The 24,046-nt window shown below is 51.3% G+C and overlaps 1 protein-coding gene across 11 annotated transcripts in view; it reads left to right on the top strand.

Moving 5' to 3' along the window:
* Positions 1–13,791, top strand: part of TMEM229B (transmembrane protein 229B) — a 40,752-nt gene extending 26,961 nt beyond the window's left edge. For 6 of the 11 annotated variants that reach the window (XM_044230757.1, XM_044230753.1, XM_044230759.1 and 3 more), the window contains exon 3: positions 10,132–13,791. In XM_044230757.1, the coding sequence (XP_044086692.1) occupies positions 10,153–10,656 (504 nt within the window). In that variant the 5' untranslated portion in view covers positions 10,132–10,152 and the 3' untranslated portion in view covers positions 10,657–13,791. Of the gene's footprint in view, positions 1–429; positions 574–3,898; positions 4,114–10,131 lie in introns of those variants that run through there. The other 5 variants (XM_044230761.1, XM_044230762.1, XM_044230763.1 and 2 more) reach the window with 5 other exon arrangements.
* The last annotated feature ends 10,255 nt before the right edge of the window (positions 13,792–24,046 follow it).

Genomic DNA, 24,046 nt, shown 5'->3' on the forward strand with positions numbered 1-24,046 from the left:
TTTGGGCCTTGGGCTTTACCTCTGTGCCACGAGAACTGTACTTCATCTGGGATTGCAGACTTTGTCCAGAGCCCATGAGCGGTTCACGTGGCCTTGGGGAGAGCATCCAGGGCTCTGGGAGGAGTGGGATTTCTGGTGCCTGAGCTGCTACAGAGGTGGCCACCAGGGGGTCAAGAGGAGCAAGCCTTCTGCTGCTTTTGGCCTGTGGAGGGTCTCCTCCTAAGGCCAGACATGCTGCGTGTAGAGCGTGGGACCCCTGACCGTGGAGCTTCACCTGTCCTCGTATGGCCTTTCTTTCCAGACTTGGTCTCTGGCTTTTCCTTGATAGTGCTTTAAAAAATGATGATTGGCTGCTTTCCCAAGCCCCAGAGGACTGTCTAGCCTGAAGGCCGTTGTCTGCGTAAGGCAGACAGTCCCCCTCTGGGTCAGCCAGCAGAGAACTCGCCTGGAAGTCACGGCAGGGAGAGCACCCCCGACGGGATAAGCTGTTTGGGAGCTGCTGGACTGGCCCCCGAGGACCCCGGAGCTTTAGATTCCACGCAGGAGCTTGCGGGGAAGGAGAAGGGCAACTAGGTAATCCTCACCTTTAGCCAGAACTTGCCAGTCGACAGTTGAAAACTCAGGGCTGGCATCTATGTTTCCCTCAGCCTGGGCTTGCAAAACCAGTTTGTGGTTGGAGGGCTTTTCAGGAAGTGGTCGCTGGGGCGATCTGTAGCCAGGGAGGTGTGCACCTAAACTCGGGGGTGCGGTGGGGGTGCAGAGATGGCCGTGGAGGCCACGGCGGGAACCCGGTGACTCAGATCAGAGACCTACTCCCCACATCACGCAGGATTCCCCACCCAGGGCAGTCTCCACCAGTGGCCTTGGGACTGTTGTACCCTCTGGTCGGTGATCCCACTCCAGAATTACTCATTAGGAAATCTTTTCTTGGGAAATAACCCCAGAGAAGAAAAGGGCTGAATTCTTTTTTAGAAGCATAAAAAGGATGTTTCTTAGGGTGTTGTAGTAATAGTGGAAATGGGAAACAATTGTTCTCTCTTTATTGATCATGTAGGTTAAGGAAGTTAAAGTTTTCCACCTGGTGGAATAGCATACTGCCATTGTACTAACGAGGACACAGGCAATATAACAACTTGGAAAAATGATTATGATATACTAAGTGAAAATGTCAGGTTACAGGAGAAGTACATTAAGGATTAAGGTAATTTGTAAAATAAACACATGAGAAAGATGGCCAGGGAGACACGATGGTGGCTGCTGGTTTGGTGGACTAGGAACTCCTTTTCTTTCTTTTCTTTTCTTTTCTTTTTTTTTTTTTTTAAGATTTTATTTATTTATTTGACAGAGAGAGACACAGCGAGAGAGGGAACAAAGCAAGGGGAGTGAGAGAGGGAGAAGCAGGCTTCCGGCTGAGCAGGGAGTCCGATGCGGGACTTGAACCCAGGACCCTGGGATCATGACCTGAGCCAAAGGCAGCTGCTTAATGGCTGAGCCATCCCCTTTCTTTCCATGATGCATGGATTTGCTTCTTGTGAAACTGAATGTATTCTGGATGAATATACGACACACATTAACAGTGACTTTCTCTAAGGTGTGGGGGGATGAGGAGCTTTTGCTCTCCAGGTCGATCCTTTCAGTGATGTTTAAATTTTAGGTGTGAGCACATGTTAGTTTTATAATCAGGAAAAATAATAAAGATCCTTAAAAATGTTAGAACTGAAATTTTAAAAAGACCGTATTTCCCAAGAAAGAGAAGAGAGAAAGGCTGAGGGAAGCTAGTTGTTTATACTTGCCCTGTGTGAACCCATTCACCCTCCCATTCATTCATTCATTCATTCACCATGATCCCGGTGTTAGTAGGTCTCATTGCCAGGCACTGGTCTAGGCACTGGGCACCCAGCACTGAACAAGGCAGAGCCCCTGTCCTCCTGGAGCGTTCATTCTTGTTGGGGGAGATAGACAGCAAACAAGTAGCAAAATACCAGAAAGCGAAAGTGCTGTGAGGACTTAAACAGGATGATGTTAGTCACAGGGAGGCTATTTTGGACTGGAGACTTGGAGAAGGTCTCAGGGGTGACTGGTTGAGTTGAAATCTGAATAACAATAGAGAGACAGGCCAGTGAGGTCTGGGAAGAGCCTTGTTGGGAGGGGGCGGGGGCAACACACAGGATGCTCAGCCTGAGGGCCCCGCCCACCCGGTGCCCTCCCCTGCCTGAGCCCTGCTGACTCTCTGTGCCAAGCTGACTCTGTTCCCAGGGCCCACCTGCCCCCTGTGCCTGCCAGCTGGGATTTGGTTAGCATCAGAGGCCTTCTAAAATCCTCTCCAACTTAATGCTTTGTGTGGAGTGGTCTGCTGCTGCTCCAGGCGCCAGGCTTGGATGGAGAATGTGATGCTGGTCACTGCTCTTGGCTGGCATTTCCGTGGCAGAGCTGGGCCATCTGAGATTCCCAGCCATGCTGGGGCAGGCTTGCAGTCAAGGACGCTCTGGGGAATGTGTGTCCTGGTGAAAGGTCTTTGAATGGCACCTGTCTTGAGGCCCTCTGTGGTGGTGGCCGCTGTGGTCCTCTGAGGTCAACTATGACCCTGGAGGACCATCCCATGAGTCTTGCCGGAACTTGGGCTTAGAACAGAACTTGGCCTCTCAGAATAGGCTGAGAGCCTTCAACAGCTCGGACACCAGTCCTGAGCTTCACTGATGATCTCTCTAGAAGCTCCTGTGTCCTTCTTGCTTCCTGTTGTCTCTCCATACACCATCCTGGCTTTCCCGAAGCAGAAACTCAGAAACTGGTGGTGCCCACAGAGGCGGCTGTAGTCAGCTTCAAGAGCAGTGTGCTGAGAAGGCTCTGGAGCCAGACTCGCTGGCTTTGAATCCCAGCTCTGCCTTTTAGAGCTGGAATTACATAGCCTCCCTCTTCCTCAGTTGCCCTAGCTGTAAAATAAGCTTGAGTATTATCTGAGGTAGTACATGGTAGGTGCTGGGAGGAGAGCCTGATTATTCCTGTGACTTGAGAGGTGGAGAGAGGACTAACTTTGGGGACTTTCCTGAGGGATGCCTATAGCAAGAAACAGTGGAACTCTATGGCATCAGGGTTACCCAGTGACCCTAAGTATTTAGCTCTACTTGCTTCCCTTCTGGCCCTGGAGCAAGTGCATGGGTTCCCCCACCCCTACCCCACCCACAATCTGACAACCACAGAGGAAGCTCAGGACAGCTTCAGACCTTGCCCTTTTCACCCAAATATTAGGACAACTGCCCCCCCGCCTTTTGCACTCACTTCCAGCACAGAGCCTGCCGACGGTCTGGACTCAGGGTCTCTACCACTGCCTTGCCCTCGGGGGCCCCTGAAGCCTCCAAAAACTGAAGCAATTTTGGTGCCTAGAAATGAGGAAGTAAATGAGGTGAAAGAAGGAGGAAGGCCTGCCTAGTCTGGCTGCATGGAAGGGGAGTCCCAGTTTTCTAGCAAGATGATTCTCTGCACAGAAATTCCCAGAGTCATTTTGTTGTGGCACCTTAGCTTCCTGGGACAAGATGGGAGTTTGGGGTAAAACCAAGGGTGATCATCTCATTTGCTTTTGCCTGCAGCCTGTCTTGGACTTTTATGGCATTCTCTTCATCCTTCTCTGCTTGCTCTGCTCTCTAAGGAATAGCTCAGTGGGTTCCAGGACTCAGTGAGATACTCTTAGGGAGCAAGACTTGGTACCCCTTCCCCCCAATCACCTATCACCTGTGCCCTTGGAAGGGCAGTGCCCTGCTCTGACAAGTCACCTTTGCTGGCACTCTGTGTTCACAGGCCCTTTTATCAACAAGTATGAGGGCTCTTTACTTGAGTGTTGTTCCGCAGCATCCTGCTTGTGAAACCGTCCCCAGCTCTCCAAATTCCTTTCTCTCATTTTCACCCTTGCCCATGCTTTCCTGTTTTCTTCACCTTGAGTTTTCTTTCCCTGACTGTCCTCTGTGTCATGGTCCTCAGGACAGTTGTGTTTGTCACCAGGAGAAAGAGACTGACTTCCAGTGAGCCGCTGGTTCTTCCTGGTGCAGGACTTCACAGGGCTTTGATCCCAGTTCGGAGCAAGGAGGTACTGGAAGAGTCTGGGGCAGAGACCCCGTTCAGGTGCGGGGAGGCATGGCCGGGGCCAGGAGAGGGTGGGGGAGCTTGTCCCAACTCAAGAGTTTAAGCCCTCCCATGAGTGTTAGCAATGGGTTCCGGGAGTGGAGTTTTGAAAATCCAGCCAAGCCAATGTGGCCTCTCATGTTAGTGTCTGTGGCTGTCCTAGCTGATTACACTGTCTCATGTCCCTCCTTCTCTGTCTTCGCCCCCATCTCCTGGCCCCAGTCAGGACTTCCAGCTTTCCCATTTGTCTCATGCAGAGTTGGTGTGTTCTTCTGGCACAACCCCTAGAACGTGGCCTGACCTTGCCTAGGTATGCTTCCTCTCTGCCTACCCCTGTTCTTCCAGTATGGAAGATTCCAGAAATGGGATCCTATCCTTGGGCTCACCTTGTTCTTTCTCCCCCATCTTCTCTTCTATTTAGCAGCTTGCCCTCCTTCACCCTTTAACAGTGGCTCCTTCCATCCTGCTTCTGTTCATAGGGTTTGGAAGTCCAGCTCTTCCAAGTCACCTGCTCCAGGGGTGACTGGAGCCCCTGGGTTGTTGGGAACTCCAGTGGCCTGGGAAACCATCCTCAGCCATGGCTAAAGATGAGACCATGAGGCAAGGAGAGCAGGGTTTTAAAGTCAGCATTAAGGTGGGGCTGACCTGAGGGGTCCACCTAGTTTTGTCAGGCCACTGCGTAAGATGAACGGGGAGTCCCTTCCCCTGGATCCTGTGGGCCAGAGGGGCCAGAGGTACGAGTGCAGGTCGGGTGGACAGACCTAATTTCAGAGGAGCCAGAGTTGGGCGGGAGGCAGAGTGGTCTCCGGGCCACCGCAGCACCCCCCTCCCCCGCCTCTTTACTTGAGTGGTCTGGTCATGGGCACCTCCTCATTCTCAGCCTGGGTCTGTTCTCTCCCACTCTGGGGGGCGCTAACAACCTATTGGGGTTTCAGGATAAGAGGAGGGTGTGGGAAGCTCTGCCAGGAACACTGGCCCTTTCGTTCTGCCCTTCTTGTCAAACCTGGACCTCAGAGGGCTAGTTCTGAGACCCCCTCGCCCTTCATGAAACCTCCCGAGCTACACAAAAGCTGGAAGCTCGCCTTGCCTCTCCTCAGCTCTGTCTTTGTTCTCCTCTGGGCTTTACATGCAGCTATTGGTTAAGGAGGGTTGCTTGGCTGCTGGGTTGTGCTCTGGTTGGACGTGAAGACCTGACTTGCCCGGTAAGGAAGGCTGCCCAACCATTAGTGAGAGCAGGGGCAGAATGACCTTGCCTCAGGGAGGAGGGGGCGCTGGAAGCAGAAGCTGACCAGGAAGCCTAGCTCTGTGCCAGAAATGGAGCCACCCTCTCTGATTATTTGCTGTCATCTTAGTAGTGTCTGTCCCCTCAGTCACCCTTACAGTAACCCCCAGAAGTAGTTACCCTTATTATTCTCACTTCACCTGTAGGAAAACTGAGGCCCAGAAAAGTCAAGTAACATGCCCTACATCCCACAGGGGAAGGGTACCAGGAAACTGGAAAGGAAAAGGCAAGGTGGGGAGACCAGGAAGTTAGGATCTGCAGCCCCTGGACTTAACCATTTCATGCTATTCAAACCCAGGAATCATGGTTTGTGGTTGGTGATGGTTCAGGAGGGTAGGACCTGTATGAACTGTATGGGACATGAGGTTTTCTTAGATTTGTCTGGCGAATTTCTTGAGCATATTCTATATACAAGGCATAAAAATGACTCATACATAGTGCTACAGCAAATGTTTTTAAGATTAATTTTTTAAATAAAAGTTTAGACATACTTGTTAGAAAAACATTTTAGGTTATACAGAGAAGTTTAAACAAGGAAACAAAAATCACTTGTGATGTCACCATCCAGAGATGATTATGGCTAATTTTTTTGTACATTTGTTTTTTTTTTCCAAGATTTTATTTATTTGACAGAGATCACAAGTAAGCAGAGAAGTAGGCAGAGAGAGAGGGGAGAAGCAGGCTCTCCGCTGAGCAGAGAACCCGATTCGGGGCTTGATCCCAGGACCCTGAGATCATGACCTGAGCTGAAGGCAGAGGCTTAACCCACTGAGCCACCCAGGTGCCCCTTTTTTGTACATTTGTATGTATGTATGCTTTTGCAAAATCAAAATCATATTAATTACTCAGTTTTGAATCCTGCCTTTTTTTCTCTCTTACCATTATATTAATTAGTCACCAAGTGGCCATTAGTGCAAAGCATAGTGCAAACTGTTGTCACAGAAGTGAACTGGGTGCAGAGGTGGACAAACAGGGCAGTTGAGGAGGATTATGGGTGTCATGAGCCATGGGTTAGGGGTGGTGGCAGCAGTAGCAGTTGGGAAGGGCACCCCAGGTAGCAAGAGCAGTCATGAAGAGATCCAGAAGACAAGATCTGAGGCCATGGTATCTCACGAAGGGCTTTGCCAGCCGTCCCTAGGGGTTCAAACCTTCCCATGTGGATGGTAAGGACACACTAGTGGGCCTTATGTGGGAAGAAGCATTGGATTTGTGTTTTAGAAAGACTGCTGTTTCTATACGCACTTTCCTAGCTGGGTGAGTGAATTGGAAAGGAAAAGGCAAGTGGGGAGACCAGCTGGCAGATGACTGAGGGCATCCAGGTAAATGACGGTGACAGCTTGGAACAGAGCAAAGGCAATGAGAAAGGAGGGTCAAGGGGAAGAGATGATTTCAAACATAGTTAAGTGGTAGAAAGGACAGGAGGTAATGGCTGATTTGGTGGCTTTGCCATGTGACTTGCTTTGGTCAGTAAGATGTTCCTGGGCATGACTTAAGCAGAGTCTTGTAAAGCGTGGTGCAGTAGGGTCTGCTTTTCCATATGCCTCTGCCCCTGCATGAGAAAGCATGATGGGGATGAGAGACAGGTAGACCAGAGCCACCCAGCCAAGGATAGGACAGAGCCCCAGACAAGCAACCATTTCATGATCGAGGCCAGCCAAGATCTGCCAACCCACGCACAAGCTGTGATAATAAATGATAGCTGATTTATATCACTGAGTTTTAGAATGCTTTGCTATGAAGCATGAACTGATTAAGAAATGTCTTCTTAAGTTGAATGCGGTGTGCCAGGCACTGTTCTAGGTACTGGGTAATGTAGCACTGAACCGGACAGACAAGGTCCTTATTCTCAGGGAGCTCATGTTGGGGGGCGGGATGTGGCAGAGGAAGCTAGAAGCTAGAATGACCTCAGGGCCTCCTGCTGCCAACTGGGTGCAGGGTGAGATCACAGAAGGAAGATGAGCTTTAGGGAAAAGATACCGAGTTTGAGGTGTCTATAAGACGCTTAGGTGGAGGGGTTGCGGTAGGAGTGGGAAAAATAGGTGTAGGACACAGGAGAGATATCTATATGGGGACTGGAAGTTATCACCATAATAAAACAGGAAGTCATCTGGACCAAAGTGAGACAGAGGAAGTGCTCTAGCAATTCAGGGGAGAAAGAGAGGGCTGTGGGGATGAAGATGATTTTATTCTGAAGGTCATTTGGAAGCTGGATTTATACTTGTGGACAGTGAGAGGAAAGGCACAGGAAACATACAGACAGGATCTTACAGAGGCAGGAGGGAAAACCAGGAGAGCCAGCCAGTGAGAAGAAGGCTGAAAAAGTGGGCTGGAGTGAGATCCTAGGGAGTCTTAAACATCAAGCCAAGGAAGCTGTGGTGTTTCATTAGGACTGGGGATGGAGGGGGGTGGTGCTGGGAACTGAATGCTTTTGAGGAGGGGAGCAGCACTAGGCAGGCATGTCTAGGAGCCGGGCAGTAGTGTGCAGAGGGATGAGTGCTGAAGTAGAAATCGGGAGATGTGGATTCTGGTCTCGGCCTATCCATTCACCGGCCCTGGGGTATGGGACAAACCCACTTCTCTCAGCTCCAACTGTCTCTCTGAAAAAATGGGAGTGAAACTACCTGCCCTTCTTCACATGAATCTTAATTTTGTAATTACCAATGACAAAAAATGGGAATGGAAGTGTCTGGAAGGGCTCAAAGCGATACACCAGGGCGGGTAATGTTGTGACGAGGCCTGGGTTAGCTGGAAGGCGAGGCTGCGATTCCCAGACAGGGAGGCCGACTGCAGGTGCGGCCTGTTCACCTCTGTCCCCTCACCCACCTTGACAGAGGGGTTAAGCCTGGGGTCCACGGGCAGCTGGCAGAGCTGGGATTTGTGTTTTCATGCCCTGCCTTCCCATTCCTGATGCTGCCCTGATCTCTCCCCATAAACCTGCATCATGTAGAGAGAGTCTGCCCCAGAGAGGCCTGTGAACAGCACAGAGGAGTGCAAAAGAGGCACTTCTGGGGCGCCTGGGTGGCTCAGTGGGTTGAGCCTCTGCCTTCGGCTCAGGTCATGATCCCAGGGTCCTGGGATCGAGCCCCGCATCGGGCTCTCTGCTCTGCAGGGAGCCTGCTTCCTCCTCTCTCTCTGCCTGCCTCTCTGCCTACTTGTGATCTCTGTCAGATAAATAAAGAAAAGATCTTTTAAAAAAAAAAAAAAAAGAGGCACTTCTCTTTTGGGGAGGACACGGGCTAGCAAGGTGGATCGAGAGGGCACATGCCTTCTAACAGGAAACAGGGTAGCATGGGATAAAGGACAAGGAAAAGTGGAGAGGCCTGTGGGTGAGGCCAGCCTTCAGGGAAGCCGTCTGGAGCCTTAAAGCCCAGTGGGGCTAGAAGAGAGGAGGAAAAGGGAGGAAGTAGAGAGGAGGACTCTCTCCTCTGTCAGCCACTGGTTTCCTCTCCACATTGAAACTAAACACCCAAACCCGCTAAATGGAGCAGTTAAAGACAAATGTGACCACAACAAGCTGCCACTTTATACCCATTAGGATGGCCATCCTCAAAAAACCAGAAAATAACAAGTGCTGGCAAGGGTGTGGGGAAATTGGAAGCCTTGTGCATGGCTGGTGGGTGAAGCAAATGGTGAAGCTGCCGTGGAAAACAGCAAGGGTATTCCTCAGAAAATTAATGTGGAATCACCATGTGATCTGACAATTCTCCTGGATATAAGTCCAAAAGAATGGAGATCAGAGACTAGAACAGATATTTGCATACCTATGTTCATAGCAGCAATGTTCACAATAGCCAAAAGGTAGAAACAAACCATTAATGGACAGATGGACAAATCAAATGTGATAGATCGATCACAAAGAATGAATATTATTCAGCCTTGAAAAGTGAAGGATATTCTGACACACGCTACTACATCGATGAACCTTGCCGACACTATGCTCAGTGAAATAAGTCAGTCACGAAGGGACAAGTACCACATGATTCCCCTTAAAAGAGGTAACTGGAGTAGTCACATTCATAGAGACAGAAGGTAGAAGGGTTGTTGTCAGGGGTGGGGAGGAGGTGGGGAGTTAGTGTTCTGTGGGTACGGAATTTCAGTTTGGGATGATGAAAAAGTTTTGGAGATGGACAGTGGAGACAGTTGCACAATAGTGGGAATGTACTCAATGCCACTGAACTACACACTTAAAAATGGCTAACATGGTAAATGTTAGTATATGTTAACACCCCCCCCCAAGGACAAATGTGAGAGGTTGCTTAGAAAGATCTCAGAAATATGAGTGAGGTGGCTTTGTTCGAGAAGTGGAGGAGGAGATGGTGACCCCCGTGGGTGGGCCTGATGAGAAATCAGCTGGTAGCCTAGAAATGGAGGTGACTGGTGGGTCGGGACAGCCAGCTCTTCCATCTGATCACAGATAATTATTAAAAAAAAAAAGTCTAGGTTGTGTAGGAGACACCTCCCTCCAAGTAGCGTTTGAGTAGAGCTGGTCAGAGGAAGCCAGTGGGACTTTTAAGTTTCTTGCCTTCCTTTCTCATGCCCACCTGGCCAAGATCAGGAATAGGGCGTCAAGTAATGACCAGGAAATAGGGTCCGGAGTGGGACTGGTAACCAAAGAGAACGGTAGCAGCGGGTGTGGAACCGCCTGGAGCCTGGTCCTAGCGGAGACTCGGGCTGGGCGTGGGTGGCCAGGAGGGGGGGGCTCCCTCCCGTCCTCACCTGTCTCCTCTGTGTCGCAGCAGCCAGCCCCACTGGGCGCCATGGCGTCGGCCGAGCCGCTGACGGCGCTGTCCCGCTGGTACCTGTACGCCATCCACGGCTACTTCTGCGAGGTGATGTTCACGGCCGCCTGGGAGTTCGTGGTGAACTTTAACTGGAAGTTCCCGGGGGTCACGAGCGTGTGGGCGCTCTTCATCTACGGCACGTCCATCCTCATCGTGGAGCGCATGTACCTGCGCCTGCGGGGCCGCTGCCCGCTGCTGCTGCGCTGCCTCATCTACACGCTCTGGACCTACCTGTGGGAGTTCACCACCGGCCTCATCCTGCGCCAGTTCAACGCCTGCCCCTGGGACTATTCCCAGTTCGACTTTGACTTCATGGGCCTCATCACCCTGGAGTACGCCGTGCCCTGGTTCTGCGGGGCCCTCATCATGGAGCAGTTCATCATCCGCAACACCCTCCGCCTCCGCTTTGACAAGGACGCCGAGCCCGGGGAGCCCGGGGGTCCCCTGGCCCTGGCCAACGGCCACGTCAAGACGGACTGAATGGGGCTGGTGGGCGGGGCCCGGGGCTCTCTCACGGACGCGGGGGACAGAGGTACCGAGCTGGTGGGGCTACTCTTCTGAACAGCACAAGCCCTGGCCCGGGGCTTGCCTCAGCGGCCTCCCTCCAGCACCCTCCGCTGGGGGCGGGGTGAGGTGTGGGGGGCGGGGGTGGAGGGAACGGAGGGACTCTGGGAAGGGTCTGGGTCTCTGCGCCCAGCTCAGAGGCTGGCGGCCGGAGGCCTGTGGCTAAGCAGCGGCTGGACCCCCCCGGGTGACTTTGGAAGCAGCAGGCCCTGTCCTGGCTAAGGGGCTCTGAGAACGGGGCAGAAGGTGGAAGGCGAGGCCTGAGGAGGGTTGGGCTACTGCGAGGCCTCCTCCCTCTCACCTGGTTCAGGTGGGCTTTGGCTGGTTCCATTGGCAATATTCAGGTGCTTGCTTGCAACCAATACCTCCCCGGGGGCCTGCTGAGCTGCGGCCTGACGGGAGACTGGGCGGCCAGGAGGCTGCTTGGCAGCAGTGCTGGTGTGCAAGGGCTGGAGGCCTTCCCTTGGCTCCTCTCCCCTCCCCCAGGGCTCCGCCCCTCCCTTGGCCTTCTGGGGGCCCCCCTGGTGCTGGATTCCCACCAACCTTGGGCTTTTGGAGGTTTCAATCCCTGTGTGTTCGGTGGTGTTCCCCCCCCCCTTTCTCTCTTATTTTCAAGGCCTTTACCACTAGCGGCCCCTTTATCCATGTCAGTCACCACACCCACCCCCTTCCCCAACTCCCTGGCCAACACAGCAGCTGCCAGACATACAGCCCTGAGAGCGACCTTCCCTCCATTGTGTCCGCTGCCTGAAGACTGGGAAGTCATCCTTTTACACCGCCCCACCTGTCTGATGGGCTGTGGCAATGCCCCCTCCCCACAGAGGCCCAGCTGAAATGGAATGATGCCCTCCCCAACACACAGTCAGGCCAAGATGCAGCCCCCCCTCAGATCCACAATGGGGACCTAGAGACAAATCAGTTTAGGGGAGTTGGGGGGTAGGGGAGAAGGCATTTCTCTTTTCAAGTCAGAGTTGATAGAGCTTTCTAGGGGATGGCAGAGCAGGCATCCAGGGTTGGAGACCCATGCAGGGTGAGTGAGAGAGAAAAAGGAAACAGCCTTTGAGCTTTGGGAGGGTCTTCAGAGCATCCTTAGTGGGAAGGGATCGGCTGGTCCCCCCATAGCCCTAGCCCTGCAGCAAAACCTCCTCAGGGCCACCCTGTCCCACCCCTCCCAGGCAAGACCGACCCTTTGAGCTTACCCCATAAGCAGTATTGGCCCTGCCATGCTCACAGGCGTTGTCATCTTGGTTGCCCCCCTTCCTCTGTGACGGGTCCATTGCTGGCAGTGGACAGGTGAAATCCTCACTCCAGCCCACTTCTGGCTCTGCCCTCCACTCCCTGAGGGGAGAGGCCCATCAGAATGCAGCCTATGCCATGGTACATGGTCTTGTCTTGACCACACGAGGACTCTTAGATAGAAATTAGCCTTTCCCTTTTTACAGATCATTAAAAAATGACAATACCACCTGTGGAGAGAATCTCCTCTTCCTCGCTCTGCTGCTCCACCGAGACTGTGCAGACAGCCCCAGCCAGGGTGTGAGCCAGGGCTGGGGGGCTGGGGGACTGGGTAGGATTGGGAGAAAGGCTGGGAGATTCTGCCTTTGATAGGGTTGTTTTGTGCAGTTGACCCTGTCCAGGACAGGATGAAGGGCATCTCTCAGCCTCTGTGTCCTGACCAGGATCCTCAAATCCAGCGGTGAACATTCTGCAGGGGCCAGACCTACCTTCAATTTTACTGTGGCCCCAATTCCAGAGCTCTGGGGCACCCAGGGATTCAGGTTTCCAACTACAGGTGGAAGGGTTTCCAGAAGAAAAGCATCACCTGGATTCCCTGTCCCATCCGCAGAATTATTTCCTTGGCCCTGTCCCCTAACTCTGTGCTATCTCAGTTTTCTGGACCCCAATACCCTTTCAGACCCGTCAGGTGGGCCCCTAGACCGCACCACCCGCCTTTGACCTCCCCTCCCATGACCAAATCTGGGGTTGGCTTGTTGATGTCTGCCAGCACAGGGTCTCAGTGATTCTCAGCCACAGCAAGCCCCTGTATGGCCCATCAGGTGTGGATGCTCCAGATGCCCCATGGGCCACTCCAGATGCCCCATGGACATTTCCTGGCACCATCTTTTCTCTGGGCCCTACAGATTCCCAGGGACAGGAGGTCCTGTGATAAACCCGCCTGGTATGTGCAGAGCACTGTTTTTCTGCTTCATCCAGGTGCCCATGGTTCTTGCTGTCCCTCATAGGGCATAGAGTCCCCAGAAAAGGGAGGCAACAATCCAGGGCTTGAGCTCAGGGTCGGTAGGCTCAGAATTCACCCGGGGTAGCCCAGACTTCAACTCTTGCTTTCTTGGGTATCTTCAGGGCCCTCATCCCTTAGTGCCCGGGCACCCCAGCTCTGCCAAGCAGTGGGGGTGCTGGCAGGAAGAGTCTGCTGACTCTTTGTGACCCTCTGGTGTCCTGGGTCTCTCTCCACTGGACATGGCAGCATTTCTGAGTTACTTAGGATTGTCATATATAAGGCTGTTGCCTTAGAGCTGCCCTGCATGGTTGAACCGCTTCTGAGGTCTGCTAGGCACCCTGTCCCTTGTGCCCTGTCCCCTCTGTTGCCAGTAAGTCACAATGGCCTATGCTTATCTACAGCAATAATATATAGGGAGTGCCCATGAAATCCTCTTGTCCTAGTCCCTCACTCTCTGCATGGGTCTCCTCCTTGGGGAGGCAGTGCTGAGTAGGTCAGTTCCTGAGAACCTGCATTTATGAAGCTCTGGGCCATGCAGACATCATCATGGGGGATAGAGAGAGGAGAGATGCCCGGCCCCCAAGCTATGGCTAAGGCAGTGAGGGTACCTTCCACCCTGAGACCACCCCAGACCCGGAGGAGCGACAGGTCCCAGCTCTCCCACTTCAAAGTGGGCAGGACTGTATCCCAACTGCAGCCCCTCAGGACACGTGACTGGTTTGTGCGCCCATCGCCTGCTCTGTCTCCATTGGTCTCTCTGTCTCTTCCTTTTCACATTTGTGCACATCAAATATACTGGTGTTTGTGTTCCAGGACTGACTCTGATTCATTTCTGTTTCTTCTATTTTGGAGCCCCTTTTCTAGGGGCAGCTGGAGGCCAAGCCCTTCACACTGTGTCGTGCTGCTGTCCTAAACCAAGAGGACTGCTGGGGGGAGCCACCTCGTGGGAGGGGCAAGTGGGACTCCCTGACAGTCCTTTTCACCATCTCTGCTTTGACCCTCCTGGGTAACCAGAATTCTCCCCCTAACCCCCCACTTCTCACCAGTAACATGATCTGGTCCATAATTTTGCTTTGGTTGTAGGCTACAAAGCAGATGGGGAGGCCTGGGCAGTTATCCAAGTTGGCTGCATTGGCTCAGGAGATGAGCTCCTCTAGAAACAGACCAGCAATGACCTGGGCGGGGGGTGTCTCATGAGTCAGGAGGGGCCAAGGAAGGAGGCTGAGTGTACTTCAGAGAGCTGAGCCACCAGAGCCCCTTACTTTTCATTACATCAAAAGTGATGCTTTGAAGAAACAGAGCTCTGCACTCCTCCCTGGCAACGTTCCCAGAGAGGTGCTTTTAGGGGGAATAATCCCTCTCTACTTTGTGTACCTCTGCTCTGTCTACTGTCCCTTGTCCTCCTCTCCCCCCACCATGCTCCTGCCTACTTTCCTACTTCTAGCAAGAGAACATAGAGCTCAGAAATTGTTTGGTCAGTTCAACTCAACCCAAATGGCTTGGTCCCCACTGCCACAGCCACTGGCTTTCTGGATGGAGCCGGTAGTGTGCTTTCTGAGTCATTAGGAAGGGCCACCTCCTTCCCCCACTCACTTGAAGGTATTCATTTCTTTCACTGAATCCTTTTCCCCTTATAAAAACAAGCAAGCATAAAGACCCAACAACCATTTACGTGTTACTATAAACAAATATATAAGGCTATTGCCTTAGAGCAGGTTTTTAGAGAAAGAGGCAAGCATGATGGAACAGGGTCTACCTTATGAAGCTCCAGAGAAAAGGCAAGAGGTAGGGCTCAGAACAAGAAGTCTGAGGGGACCCAAAGCCTTTCTTAACTGGCCAATGACTTCTGTATTCTACTCAAAGGATGCTTTCCTTTCTTGATATTTTCCTTCACCACCTCTGCTCCACCCTCATTCATTCCAAAGGGACCTTCTGAAGACAGTGCCTTGAGGCAAGTGCCCCAAGAAAGCTAATGCCAAGGACCTGAGCTGCATCTTCTGACATTTGCCCAGCCTTCACAAGGGCCTAATATTTAGTAACAATGAGTGAATGACCATAACCTTGCCTTTCCTTCTGGGGTGCCCATCTCAGAAGGGTAGCTTGGTCCACAGCCCTGGTGCTACTGGGGATGACTGGACAGCCTGTGTATGGTTAGCAGGGAAGCAGGTACAGGGAAAGGGAGCAACTGACTGATGACACTCCAAGTTAGAGGGACTGGTCCCAATAATTTTTTTTATTTTTTTAATTAATTAATTTATTTATTTGAGAGAGAGAGCATGAGAGGCAGGAAGGTCAGAGGGAGAAGCAGACTCCCCATGGAGCTGGGAGCCTGATGCGGGACTCGATCCCGGGACTCCGGGACCGTGACCCGAGCCGAAGTCGGTTGCTTAACCAACTGAGCCACCCAGGCGCCCCAGGACTGGTCCCAATAATTTTAACAGCTGTGGTACTGACTACAGGGACTGCAACTGGGAAGGGCACTGAGTGTGTACGCACGATCTCAAACGTTCTCCCACTTGAGATGGGTACTGTTTTTCACCTTTTCAGCAGAGGAAATCTGGTGGCAATGAGTCCGCAACATGGATTTACCACATCTCTCTCCAAATAGCTTTTTCGCTTTCGTGTAAGAAGGTGACACTTTGCGGGGGGATTTGTGAAGAGCCAGGTGTCTCTTTCTACTTTGATGGGATTCTGGACATCATTAGAGTCCAGCCCATCTGTATGCTATTCAGAAAGAAATTAATCTTCAGGAGGAAGAGAGTTGGGGGGTGGGAATTGGGGTTATAAGGAAGGAGGTATAGGTTGTCATCTTAACCAAGACCTAAGAAAAATTGGCAAGAATCCCTCTTACGGAGGGAGGGTTGTAAAATTTTGGCCTCTGGCAGCCCTGGGTTTAGGATTGACTTCATCTTCCCCTCCCACATATGGCTTTATTTTTGCCCTTGACCTTTTCCCTTTGATTCTATTTCTTTCTCTTAAGATGAAACCTGAACCGTGAGCTGTTGGCACTCTCAGTGGGTTTGAAATGACCAGATGAAATCTTTCTCCTTCTGAAAACTTAGGGGCCCCGAGAATTGGCCTGTTTCATTCAGATTCTTCTTCTTCTTTTTTTTTTTTTTTTAAAGATTTTATTTATTTATTTGAGAGAGAGAGCATGAGGGGAGGGAAGTTCAGAGGGAGAAGTAGACTCCCCGTTGAGCAGGGATCCCAGTGTGGGATTCAATTCCGAGACTCCAGGGTCATGACCTGAGTGAAGGCAGTTGCTTAACCAACTGAGCCAACCAGGCGCCCTTCATTCAGATTCTTACGGGACACCTACAGTAGGCCAGGGGTTGTCATGGGGGTGTTTATAGCTAAGTGGGGATAAAGACACTGAGTGGGCACTCACAGAGATGGTGACGTCATTGCAGTGTTGCTTAGCCCTTCAGGAGAGAAACTTACAACGGAGGAAGCTGGCACTTCTACAGGGATAGGTGCAATTCCCCAGGGAGGAAGGGAGGACACACACACACACACACACACACACACACACGTGTGTGCGCACAGTGCAGACCTTCAGGTCAAGTACTGGTGTTTGCAGAGGTGGGCTGGCTGCTCATGTCTGGAAATGTAGACGTTGACTGTGCCTCGATGGATACAGTGCAGAAGGCGGCCAGTACACGGCGAGTATGTTTAGGAACGCTTAGCAAATGAAGCGTTGGCCCCATGAAGCCCACCCTAAAGACCAGACTGACCATTCCAGAGCTTCACAGACCCCTTTGGGAAACCCTAAGCTACAAATCCTATTTGAACAATGACCCTTCCCGCCATATCTGTGCTCACCCCCATTGAGCAACTCACTGTCCCCCCTTTTGCCAAACCCTTAGTCTCCACAGAGTGCTGCCAGCTTTTTTCTCAGGGTATTTGGCGCTTGGCAGCGCCAAGTGGAGTTGACCCAACTCCACTGACTTGTCCACTGCTTCATTCTGGTGATTCATTTCTTGGTGTGGCTAAAATGTCCTTTCAGGGCCAAGCGCTACAGATGAGGGTCCACTGAAAGGCTGGTCTGGCTCCATGCTTCTGTCACAATCGTACCTTCCAGAACAGAAAGGAAGTCTTCTGATTTATGAGGGTCCACCCGCCACAAAGGGTCCTGAGGCTAAATCTTCTTAGTTGGAGGATTGAGTTGTATTAATTTCCTAAGGCTGCTGTAACAGATTGCCATACACTGGAGGGCTTCAAACAACACATACATATTCTCTCACGGTTCAGAAGTCAGAAATCTAAAATTGAGGTGTCAACAGGGTTTTCCCTCTGGAGACTCTAGCGGAGAATCTTTCTTCTCCTCCTCCAGCTTTGGGCACTGTTGGTGCATCTTGGCTTCCCAGCTTTGTGGTGGCCTCACGCCAGCTCCCAGCCAAAGGGGCTGCTCCTCTCCTGTCTGGGTCTTCTCCTTTTCTGCCTCTTCTACAGACGCTTCTCACCAGCTTTCGTGCCCATCTCAATAATCGAGGGTGATCTCGTCTCAAACCCCTTAGCTCAATTACATCCTCAACGACCCTTTTTCCAACTAAGGGCAAGTTCACATGGTTCCAGGGGTTTGGATGTGATTAAATCTTTTTTTGGGGGGTGGGAGGAGCACCATTCAACCCTACTATAGGGATTAAGGGGGGCGATGGCCACAGAAGCCCTGGCCTCCTGTACTGATTAAGAGCAAGAAGGAGGACAATGCGGGGTGATCTGGGGGAGAACGCAAGGATTTAGGTGGAGGAGGGAGCTCATCATCCCAGAACACATCCAGCTGCTGTGGTTTTTCAGTTCCGACGCAGATCTGACCATTTCCCTCCCTACTCCAGACTCTTCAATGATCTGCCATTATCTTTAGTCTCCAGCTCTCTGCCTCCTCCAGGCTTATACAACCCTCTGTGGTTTGGCCTCATTCCTCACCTCCCCCTCAGTCCTGCGCAATCTGGAGAGAACATTTCCCCGCAGCAGCCCCTGCTCCTGCCGGGTGCCGCTCTCACCGGAGCCCTCCCACCGCTCTCCCGGCCGCCAGCACGCCCTCCATCCATCCACCGCAGCTCTCTGGGCTTCAGTCCGGCCAGCTCTGGGTCGGAGCGGTCTCCCTGGAAACTCTCCGTGTGACAGCCTGCCCGCGGCCGTGGATGCGGCGGATTTCACGTGTCCATCCACCCTACTGGGCGCCAGGTCCTGCGCTAGGCCCCCCCCCGCGCAGCAGCGAACAAGGCAGACTCATCTCTGCCCTCCCTGAGTGATGCCCTCCCCTGCGTTAGGGGGCACCGAGAACCCTGATGGGCTGGCGGAGGGGAGAAGGAATGAACTGGAGTTAGGGGTCGACAGCTGTTTCTATGTCTGATGTAGCAGGAGGTGGGGTGGAGAGCAGCCTCCAGGGAGAAAGGAAGACAGGTTGAGGCTGGGAATGCAGGGAGGGCAGGGTCCCTGAGCCGGTGTGTTAGCTCCCTGGGGTCGGGGTAGGGGGACCATGGAGTTCACAGGAAGCCAGACTGGGATCATGAAATGTCTTGTGAACCAAGGCAGGGAGAGACAGATGATGGACAAGAAAATAACTGGTTGTAATACACTGAAACAGAGGGGTAGGCAAATGAACAGGCAGCTCCTTTAGACTGGGAGGCCTGAGAGGTCTCGGGGAAGAGAGGACACCTGGCCTGAAATCTGGATGATGAGGAGGGTCAGCCTGTGGAGAACGGGAAGACGTCATGTGGAGGAGACTGCTGGTCTGAAGGGCCAAAGTGGGAATGAGTTCAGATAGTCTGAGGAACAGATAAAAGGCCACTGTGTCTGGGGCTTGGTGAGGAAGGGGTAAGGAGTATAGGACAGGGGCAGGGTCAGAGCGTGGAGGCCCCTAGAGGCCTTGTCTCTGGGGAGGGGATGAGGAAGAGACATGGAGAGAGTTCTTAAGGATGGAGAATTGTAGGACCTGGCCTACTCCCCTCCTGGGAACGCCTCATGAGGGACAGGACCAGGCAGGGAAGGACTGCAGGCAGAGCCTGGAGTCCCTCGTATCCTTAGCACACGTCCTGTCCTCCTAGAGGCTGGGGCATGGATTAAGTAAAAGGATTAACTGAAAGGTGGGTCTGTTTGGTTTCTGCCAATCCTTCTCGCTACCTGTTACATAAGCCTTTCCTGCCTTGGGGAACAGTGCACAAGGTCAGGTCCTGCCAGGCTCTACAAACTAAACTACACTCTCTCTCCTCACCATACTCTCGCCTTGCCTTGCCATCTCTGACCTAGAGGCCCTTCTGGAAAATATACCTGGAAGCTCAGGCTGCCATCCTTCCTGCAGACCTTGGAGTCTCCAGGCTCTGGCAGTATCAGGACACCCCCGAATAGGGCAATGGTGGGGAACCCACACAGGTGCAGAATCAGACAGACTTAAGTCGAACTGTGGCTCTGTCACTTACGATCTGTAGGACTTCTGAGGAGAAGCTGAGCCCCTCTGGGATCCAGCTCAGTGGATGCAGTTCAAATTTAGTCAGTTTAGTCTAATTCACTGGGAGTGCATCCCAGCCTCCCCTCTAAGACTGAGTGTACAAGCAAGCATGTTGAAGGCTTGGAGTGACCAGAGAAGGCGTTAGATTCCTGCCCAGGGTGGCAAACATTTTAGATGGAATATTAGGCATCACTGTTATTAAAAGTTTTGTGGTGAGCTGTGGGTGGGCTCCTGGGTGGCTCGGTCATTGGAGCATCTGACTTTTGATTTCGGTTCAGGTCATGATCTCAGAGTAGGAGACAGAGCCCCATGGCAGGCTTAGCGGGGAATCTTCTTGGGATTCTCTCTCTCCCTCTGCCTCTCCCCAGTTTGCGGCTGCTGTCTCTCCCTAAAATAAATATATAAATCTTTAAAAATAAGAAATAATAATAAAAAAAGATTTCTGGGCATTGCCCCTAGGAGATTTTTCACGGGTCAACTCTGGCCCACTACCCCCCTGGTCGTAGGGTGACCAGCCATCCTGGTTTGTCTGGGACTAGGGGGTTACCTATATGGGACTGTCTGTGCCCAAGCTGGGAAAGGCTGGTGCATATTGGGGCCAGTTGGTAAGCCTAGCTGGTAGGAGTTTAAAACCTCCCACCATTTGGGTTTCTTTTGTTTTCTCAGCATGTTTTTGGCCTTCCCTTCAACCCCTTGAGATGTTTCTCCCAGTGTTCCAGTGAACTCCTTTTCCATTTATGTTAGTCAGATGATTCCGTTGCTTGTAACCAACTCCTCCCCTACGCTCTGCACAGAAGTGAGAATCTTCTGCAGGTGGACAATCCCATTCCTGTTACACACCTGAATTCTTTTAAACATCTGACTGTCACCTCCCCCTTCCTAACCTTCACATGATCCTGCTCAGGCCTTGAACTAATACCCCCTGTCTTATTCCCGCCCCACCTCTAGGAGACCTTGCCTCTTATGGTCTTGGCTTGGCAGCCCTGCACCTGTTTTTTAGTCTGAGGTTGACTGCTGAGCCCTGGAGGAAGCTCTGACCTGGGAGCACCCCAACCTAAGCCCTTCTCTCATAAACTCTAAAGCACCCAGAAGTGCAGATCATGACCTCCCACATTTTGTAGATACCCCGGGATTCAGTTCTAATCCAAATGGGATTAATCTGATTTAGGAGCTGTCCTTTTCTGCAGTAGGGTCCTTGGGAGTGCTTTAAAGGTAGGCAGTCTGCCAACCACCTCTGGGTGGACAGTCAAGGACATCTAGTGCCTACTGCCTCTTCGGCTCGTCCACAGGCAGCTCCCTGAGACATTCTTTCTCAGCCAAGGACCAAAGCAGGGGGTAGAACCTTGTCTGGACCTCTTTGACACCAAAAAAGCAAGCTTCTTCCTTGGATTGCTTTAGAAATGAAAACGCAATGACATGAGGTGTGATTTTGCTGACTTTCAACCCAGAGTCTTAGGCCTGCTGACCAGCAGGACCAGATGGTGCCTTTTGTAGGAATATCTTCTCATTTCCACCTTTGTTTAGGCCCTGGACATCCTAAGAAACAACTTATTTTCTTCCTCTGATGGACATATCTGTGCATCAGATATATTTTTCGTATATTCTTCCTTTCTGTGACTCTGTTAAAGGCACTTGGCATCCAATCCTAGCTTATGTTTCATGTCCTTGAGAGGACAGCTGACCTTGTTGCACAGGAGGAAGAAGGCGAGGGGAAGGGAGAGGAAGGGAAGGGGGAAGACAGGAAATGGAAGGAGCTCTACGTTCATAACTCTATTTTGCCACAGCCCCTTTGTCTTCTACATTCTGTGTTGCCCTGATAACTTCCTGATTGTCTGATGAAAGATGCAACATCCCAGGCTTTGAAATCATCAGACCTGATTTCAAATCCCAGGTCCCTGGCTTACGTGGGCATGTTATGTAACCTAAGCCTCAGTTTCTTCATCTAAAAAGGGGGCTAGAGGCACCTGGGTGGCTCAGTGGGTTAAGCCACTGCCTTCGGCTCAGGTCATGATCTAAGGGTCCTGGGATCGAGTCCCGCATCGGGCTCTCTGCTCAGCAGGGAGCCTGCTTCCCTCTCTCTCTCTCTGTCTGCCTCTCCGTCTACTTGTGATCTCTCTCTGCCAAGTAAATAAATAAAATCTTTAAAAAAAAAGGGGGGGGCGGCTAATACTAGTCCAAACCTCCCACGATTGTGGAGATCAGATGAGACAATGTTTGACAAGTTTTGGCATGCCCTCAGTGTCCAATATTACAAGAAATATTCTCCTTTGTTATCTCACAAGTCAAAAGCAAGCAGATGTCACTCCAGCAAGCATTTCTGCTGATGTAGTCATGGCGGCCAAAATCATGGGCTTTGAATGTTTCTGATCTGAACTGGCCCATATATTTCTAATAGGGAGGCAAATTCCTTTTCTCTAGACACACAAGTTTTCTCATCTGTAAAATAGGAATGATAAAACTTATTCTGTAGAATTGTTGTGAAGGTTAAGTTAAATAAAATAATATGTTTAACGTGCTTGGTACAGGTCCATGATTCCTTATTCAAAACCCATGGGATTTGGCAAAGCTTTTTGGATTTCAGAAAAATAGAAACATTTATATTCTGTATATTTTGTAGCTTCTGGGCCTTACTTCATGAGACAGGGCAAGTATAAAATTCCCAACTGAAGATCAGGATAGTGAACTGTTCAAATCACATTGTTCAGGGATGCCTGAGTGGTTTAGTTGTTAAGCGTCTGCCTTTGGCTCAGGTCATGATCCCTGGGTCCTGGAATCCAGCCCTGCGTTAGGCTCCCTGCTCAGTGGAGAGCCTGCTTTTCCCTCTCCCTGCCACTCCCTCTGCTTGTGTTCTCTCTCTCTGTGTCAAATAAATAAATAAAACCTTAAAAAACAAAAAGATCATATCATCCATAGTTGACAGCATGAGGTTCCCTAGGTCGTCTGAGTCATAGGGACTCTCCCCATTACACGACACAGTGTGACAGCCTGACCCTATTACTGTTCTCTTTCCTTAATGAACTTTAACCGCTCCCCCCAACACAAAGGGCCTACCAAGTAGTCAAGTTTTCTCATCTTTCTAAAGGTATGCATGTATATTTCTCCATTCTTTTCATATTCTGCCTTTTTTGCTTTGGTACCTGGTACACATTTCTCTGTGGGATACCTTATCATCACTTTTAAAAGCTATAGAGTCTTCCAGAATCATAATATAACCCAGGTAGCTTAGCTATCCCCCGTCACTGAGTATTTGCATGTTTCCAGTTTTACGCTGCTCTAAAATAATGCACAGTCACTCACTTTAAACTTTGCCTTGGGGATGAGCAAGCACTAGGATCTGAAAACACCTGTCCCCTGAGCCCCTGGCTGGCTGGCAGCCTTTGGGAGATTGTATTTCCAGGCACTTTCACTATGTACTTGTTGTTCCCAATCAACTAATCAATTAGGGTTTATTGAGTGCCTGTGTGGGGAACAGGGTGCTCTTTCGTGCTTGGAGGAAGGGCAGAAGCATAAATACAGAAGCATGGGAGTCTCTGAAGTGTGTGGGTATGTGTAACAGAGCAGGTGTTTCAGCTTCAAACCAAGCTGGGTTTGCGTCTGGCCAGTGAGGTCTTCTAAGCAGAACCGGTCGAGATGGACACCAATGTGTGACATCAGTGGTAAAGAGCAAGAACTTTAAATAGATCTCTGATCTATCCTCTCGCCCGTCAAGGATGTTGGTTCTGTTCAGGAAGAAGGTGTTAAAAATGAAATAGTGGGTAGGGAAAACAAGGTCAGGGGCTCCACGAAGCCTTCCCTAATTCATTAAGTTTTACTTTCAGACTCTTAAGGGTGAGGGTGAACCATTAAAAATCAAAATAAAGTACCACTCCCTGACTCCCCTTGGTGGGGCTCAGCAAAGGGGTAAATAAGACCTGGTTGCTGGTTTTTACCTTGCTTCCCCTTAAGCAAATTGCTTACCCTCTCTCTGCCTCTCTTGCCCATCCATCCGAAGGGAAGGACAGTGATGCTCTCATGGGACTCACAGGACTGGAACAAGGATTGCTTGAGATCCTGACAAGTGTTTTACAAAGGACAAAACATTGTCCAAATGATCTGAGGGAGGCTGGGGACCGCATCCCATTCAAGCACCCAGCACAGTGTGGGTCTGGCACATAGTAGGAGCTCAATAAATGTCGGTGGTGTGTACAAGGGAATTGGCAAATGTTACCATGAGCCCTTAAAGGGCAGAGAACCGCACATCACTCTGTCACCTCGGGGCCCAAGGAGGCATCTCCCTCCCCTCCAGCTGCACCCCCATATCCATCCTCCCAAGAGCAGTCCCCATCCTGGCACCTCTGGATCTACTATAAGGAGTCCCACATTCAGGGAAGCCGATTCAAAGCCTAAAGTTTACCCCCACTGGGGGAGCAGAGGCAAGCACTGACCTCAGCCCATCTCCTCAGGTTTCAAGGGCTGCAGGACTCTCTGTCACAAGGGACTGGCCAGCTCAGCCCTCATTTCCCGCTCCTGGCTGCTGAGCCATTGTGTCAGCAGCCAACAAAAACCCTCTGGCCAGTGGAGGACACGTGGCACCAGACAACAGCTGTGCCCTGATCTACCTCTAGCTGGGGCCTCAG

This window comes from Neovison vison, chromosome 13 (assembly GCF_020171115.1).
Source record: "Neovison vison isolate M4711 chromosome 13, ASM_NN_V1, whole genome shotgun sequence".
NCBI lineage: Eukaryota > Metazoa > Chordata > Mammalia > Carnivora > Mustelidae > Neogale > Neogale vison.